The sequence below is a fragment of the Glycine max genome, chromosome 2 (assembly GCF_000004515.6).
Source record: "Glycine max cultivar Williams 82 chromosome 2, Glycine_max_v4.0, whole genome shotgun sequence".
Classification (NCBI taxonomy): Eukaryota; Viridiplantae; Streptophyta; class Magnoliopsida; order Fabales; family Fabaceae; genus Glycine; species Glycine max.
The window spans coordinates 1,599,600-1,605,704 of record NC_016089.4 but is presented as its reverse complement, the minus strand read 5'-3'; the positions used below and the strand labels follow the sequence as shown (position 1 = coordinate 1,605,704).

Here is a 6,105-nt window from a genome sequence, read left to right as displayed (position 1 = left end):
ATCGATTTCAAAACTATTCTAAAAATATACTCACTATCTACCGATGTTGATTTGACACCCCTTAAAATCGATCTAAAAAAATAAAACCAGCAAATATAAAAATCCCTTTTTCGTGCCAGTAATTAGGAAACTACTTCAATGGATGGTTAACCAAATGAATTTCTTCCACGCAAGAAACAAGTTGATCATCAAATAATATATTGTATCTCAATCTTTTAAACTTCCTTTACATCTCATAAATTAGTAGGTCCCGGACTCCAAATTTCTGTAATCGTCCGCACTATTTGAATTGACTCACTAGCAATTAATAGCCTAAGAAGGGCTACGGTGCTTTTGTCTTTCATCTTAAATAATAACACGTATTTGTGTTTTTACATCTCACTCTTAAAACACCTTTTAATAACAACTTATGTTAACAGATGGCGTCATATATTAATTAAATATTCATTGTTGCTTTGCATCCTTTAACAAAAACATGAATAATGTGAATAGGTGATGTTTGGTGGTCCGGGGAATACAACATTGGAAAAGTGGCGTCAGTTTATACTTATCAAATAATTAATTAGTAGAGTGATGTGATGTACATTTCCAACTGTAAGCAGGAACATGAGCATTCAAGTACTCAATATAATAATACCTTTCTTTCATAGAAAATGTTAATGGACTCCCGCTATATATTTATACCTCTCTTTCTCTCTCTACCATACTCTTCAACTCTTCTCTTTCATTCGTCATTATCGTCGGTGCTGGTGTATCCGGTGAATACCACCATCGCTACAATTCTTCCTCTCTCTCCGCATCTTCATTTTTCCATATCAATAACTATGTGTTTTCCTTTCTGAAAGGTATCTCTGCGGCAAAGCTGTTGGCCGAGAATGGCGTAAAGGATCTTGTAATCCTGGAGGCTTCAAACTGTATTGGCGGTAGGATTCGGAAGGAAAACTTCGGCGGTGTGTCCGTCGAACTCGGAGCTGGTTGGATTGTCGGAGTTGGCGGCAAAGAGTCCAATCCAATTTGGGAACTCGTCGCTGAATATGGCCTTCGAACATGCTTCTCTGACTACACGAATGTGCCATACAACATATATGATCGCAGGCGAGACTCTATTTCTTTTTCCATTTTTTTGCTTCTGTTGCTCTGCCGATTGCTCTGTTCCATAATTCCTGTTATCGGTTAGTGTATAACCATTTTTTCCTGAAATATATTTGCCACGACGAGTTCATTCCAGTGGAAAGATATTTTCGAGTGGAATCGCTGCGGACTCGTACAAAAAAGCTGTGGACTCGGCAATTCGAAACTTAACGAACCAGGAAGAAGCCGATCGCCAAGGCAATAGCTCCAAAACAACTGAACCACCTTCGTAAGTGCAATTACTAGTCCTTTTCAACCACAAAACGATTTGGTGAATAAATGTGGTGTGATTGTGACCATAAATAACATGAACCAATATTTCCGAACTCTTTTTTGTTTCGCTTTATTAGGTCGCCATTAGAGCTAGCAATTGATTTCATCCTCCATGATTTTGAAATGGCAGGTCAGTTCAAACCTCGCAACTCACTTTGAATTAAATTAAATAGTGAGTTGGTTTATGGATGTCTGTTCTGAAACTGTGAAAGTTGTGGATGCAGAGGCAGTACCGATATCTACCTTTACAGCGTTTGGCGAAAGGGAATTTTTGGTTGCGGATGAAAGAGGTTTTGATTATTTGGTATATAAAATGGCTGAAGATTTTTTGTTGACATCTGAGGGTAAAATACTGGACACTCGTCTCAAACTCAACCATGTACGTAATGTTGCTTGCTTCCTAATCTTGACCTTTTATCTAATGAACCAGTTAGCTATAATATTTCTATCGGTCAATGCCTATGCGCCGAGTCCATGAGCCATCTAGTACTAGTAGTAGTGGTGGTGTAACCTACTTTCTTCAGGGTAATAATGGGTTGGTCCGTTACATTATCTTTATACGCCTACTCCGGGGCTTCTTCTCTGCACTCTAGTCCACATCGTAACCCAATAACTTTACTATTTTATTTTATTTTTCTGTTACTTAAGCTCGTTGACACACTTTTTGAGTTACAGGCATGATGAGTCTTCAGGATACACTTGTCTATTGAGTTATCTTAGATATATCATAAATATTTGATTAAAAATATAATGTTTTATGAACACCTGCATCAAACTTTTTTTACTGTCATTATTTACTAAAGTATCATTTTATACATTTTATTTTTAGGTAAAGTGATAGCAACACCCTGCAACTTTCAAACATAAAACTATTGATGAAATATTCAAGTATATTTAGTAATGACAAATAATACATATAATTAGTAATATTTTTATTACAAAGATTTTTGTACACAAATTAAATTACTGTAAATGTTGAGCAACTAATTAATCATGGTGGAAAATAAAAAAGCAAAGTTAAAAAAATTTAACAAAACTTTTAATTTTTAGTTTAAGAAGTTTTTCACCAAAACAAATATATCTTCATGGTGTTCGAAATTTCCTTCGCTACATTCTGACCAAGAATAAGATTTCTTGTTTGTATAGTAAAAGAATGGTTTTGTTAACCATTGATTTCAAAATTGAAAACTTTTAGTGAAAATAAAGTTTCTTTATAAATTTTTAACATGTTAAATAAATTTTATACATAAGAGAATTTTAATGAGTGTCCAAGATATTGTTATGTAAGCAAAAATAAAATATGCTTTACAAGGGTTAAGTTGCTTTGTCATTTCATTTTAAATAATAACATGGGTGTGTTTCAGAGAACCTGCATGTCTCTTAAAACATCTTTTAATAACAGCCTATACTAACAAGTGTCGTGAGATATTAATTAAAGAAATAAAATAATATTTGTTGTTGCTTTGCATCCTTTAATTCAACTTACCTCATGTAACTTTGCACTGATGTTGTGCATGCAGGTGGTCCGGGAAATAGAGCATCGGGGAAGTGGCGTTAGGGTGATAACAGAGGATGATTGCATTTATGAAGCAAATTACGTACTTGTGTCCGTTAGCATTGGGGTTCTCCAAAGCAACCTTGTTGCCTTCCATCCACCCTTACCCGTATGTTTTGTCTATACTTTATTTTCTTTTGTCCTCTATAGTACAGTACTTTATTTTCTTTTGTCCTCTAGTACAGGTACAGGTGCCCGTACATTTGTATTTGATAGTATTTTCATCTTCTAGACGTTAATAAAATTAAATGGAATATCTAGTCTAGAGTGAGCTTTTGCTAATATGTAGTTCTTTCCATTCTATTTAAGATATTTAATTGGTCATGGTCCCATAGTCTAATGTTATTAGAAAATCAAATATATTAATACAATTAAGGATAACTAGGCCTTGCATTAAACTGGACTCTATGGTTAATGATGTCAGGAGATAATTTTTCAAGATCAATGATCAAATGTTGATACATCAACAACTTGTTGCTAGTATTTGTTATTCGTGGATTATGATATGTTATACATAAATTATTATTTTCAGTCTTCAAAAAATAAATTATTATATTTATCTTTTATTTATAAAAATTGGTTAGTTACATGATTTGTCTTTTAAAAAAGTCATCTTCTTTTAATTTATTGATTATAAAAATAAGGATTATATATAATGCATTTCAGTAAATAAAAGAGAAAAAATAGTTATCGATTTAATTTTTAGAGACTAAAAAATGAATATTACCTTATCGATAAGAACTAAAAATATGTTTAACCCTATTTTTTTTATGAAATATCTCAAAAAACTTCAAATATTTAAATTTAATAAATGGATAATGTAAAAAAAAGCTACTTATAGTGTAATTTTTTAATTAATTTTTAACAATGATCAACAAATCATTTATGATACTACATATAGTGCGACAATAAATTTTTATAACAATATAAAACATAATACACATGCATTATAACAATAAATTTTTAAGTATTTGTTGTCTGAAAAAATGCATTAAAAGTGCTCTTTTCACACACTGATATTTTTTTAATTATAAGTATTAGAGAATGTATTGTCATAACAGGAGCACTCCTCCAAGTGACTTTGCATTTAATTTAGAATTTAAATAGCATCATATGAAGTTGTTCTTTTGCATTATATATGTCTATTTTGTTGAGACACTTATAATGCAAAAGAACTGTTTATAAATGGATCTTCCCCACGAACATCATTGAGACACTTTGTCTGAGCCTGCTTAGTTGTCAAAGTTTCCCTTCAATTAATGACATTAGTTTTAGTTGGTTTTACTAAGCAAAACTTTGACTTATTCAATAATTACACAGAGATGGAAATTAGAAGCCATAGAGAAATGTGATGTAACCGTGTACACCAAAATTTTCCTGAAGTTTCCATATCAGTTCTGGCCAAGTGGACCCGGAAATGAATTCTTCATATATGCTCACGATCAAAGAGGCTACTACACATTTTGGCAGGTTTGTTTGAAAATTTTCTCTATACTATGTTGTATTCATACTATTTTGTTTCTCTTGCATTATATGTCCATGCTGCTTCTCATCGTGAAGTTGTTTGGTGCTATTCAGTAGGTTGATCAATGAATAAAATTCTTTGAAATTGGCGAGTTTACTGCACATTGCATGTTGCATTGCATGTAATCATGAATACTCCAAGTTCTGTGGCAAATAATGTGAATTAAAAAAACATGACAATTAAAATATATATTTCTTTCCAACACACAAGATAAGGAGAAATTGCCCAGTGTTATGTGAAATTTAAAGTACTATCCTCTTAAATAACACTAGGACTCAATGTGAATATACATATCTTTAGTCTAATTGGAGAGATAGCTTATCATGTTCCTAATCCCATTCCCTAATTTACGCAAGGTGTCTTTTTAATGTTCTTTTTCTGAAGGTGATGTTTTGATATTTTAGAAGTGTGTGCGTTAATAAATATTAAATACTACTTTTGCAACTACTTCCGTTGTCTTGTTATGCTAATATCAATTACATCCTTGTAGGGATGACACGAATATAATAGTTTTTTCTCCTTGTCCTTGTTTGTGTTGAGTGATTCATTATCCTTCTAGGTTGTGGGGAATAACGTTTGGTATCCTCTTTGGAGTTATCTGTACAAGTTTCGTAATGGGAACTACTTACCAGCCATGATTGATTTCTTTTCCGTATAAAACAGCATGAAATATAACAGAAACATATGCACGCATGTATAGACAAAATCACACGCATAAACATGGATGCACAAAATCACACAAAATTTCACGCTCAGACTCCTGCAGATAGACATGCATGCCATACAATTTAAATTTTTTTCAAACTATGAAATAGTATTTTAATACAAAATGAATTTTACAATGGGAAAAAAAATTGACATTTGTAGCCATTATATAATTTCATCATAGTATATATTTATTTTTGCTTTTGGGACATATAAATAGAGTGATAGAAGAAATGCAATGATTCATAAGATACGAAGAAATAAAGAGGAATACTATTGAAGTAGGTACCTGATAAGCAGAGGTTCCTAAACCGAAAACAAAGTCAAGAGGAAAATCATCTCTGCTATAGTTATCAGCGCCGAGCACTCCCACCACCAAGTTCACAAGTAGTGCTAAGAAACTCACTATGAAAACGTTGATCATCAACCTCGTTTGTGGTGGTTCCATCATTCATAGATACATGCATGTTCGTTTTAATTTTCTTCTTTCGATGGCATCTTAGGACTTCATTTATTACGTGTAGAGACGGAGAATGTCATCATCTAGAATCGAATGTGCCAAAAAGGCCTAGTACTCCCACCACCACTTTTACTGCAGTAGTTGACATGGTAACATAACTGTCAAAATTCACAATACTTTGTCATTTACACTACATTGTTTCTAAAAATTAAATGTCTCATCGACAAAACTGACATGAAATGAACAATTCATAATCTCTTTGTTCACTCTGAAAATAATCATGGACGTTTGTTGCTTTAATTACAAGGAAAAAATCACAGTCCAAATTGACAATACTCTGCAATTTGCACACGTCTCTAAAAATTAAATGTCTCACCTGCAAAACTGACATGAAATGGACAACTCATTATCTCTTTGTTCACTCTGAAAATCATCATGAACGTCTGCTGCTTTAAT

General features: G+C 32.6%; 1 protein-coding gene across 1 annotated transcript; it reads left to right on the top strand.

Annotated features, from left to right (window-relative positions):
* Nucleotides 1-495: 495 nt before the first annotated feature.
* Nucleotides 496-5,767, top strand: LOC100806601 (polyamine oxidase 1). Its single transcript, XM_014764312.3, has 9 exons — nucleotides 496-535; nucleotides 651-758; nucleotides 846-1,095; nucleotides 1,229-1,360; nucleotides 1,482-1,534; nucleotides 1,629-1,783; nucleotides 2,925-3,068; nucleotides 4,280-4,429; nucleotides 5,475-5,767. The coding sequence occupies exons 1-9, from the start codon at nucleotides 496-498 to the stop codon at nucleotides 5,598-5,600; spliced, it is 1,158 nt and encodes a 385-aa protein (XP_014619798.3). The 3' UTR covers nucleotides 5,601-5,767.
* Nucleotides 5,768-6,105: the final 338 nt, after the last annotated feature.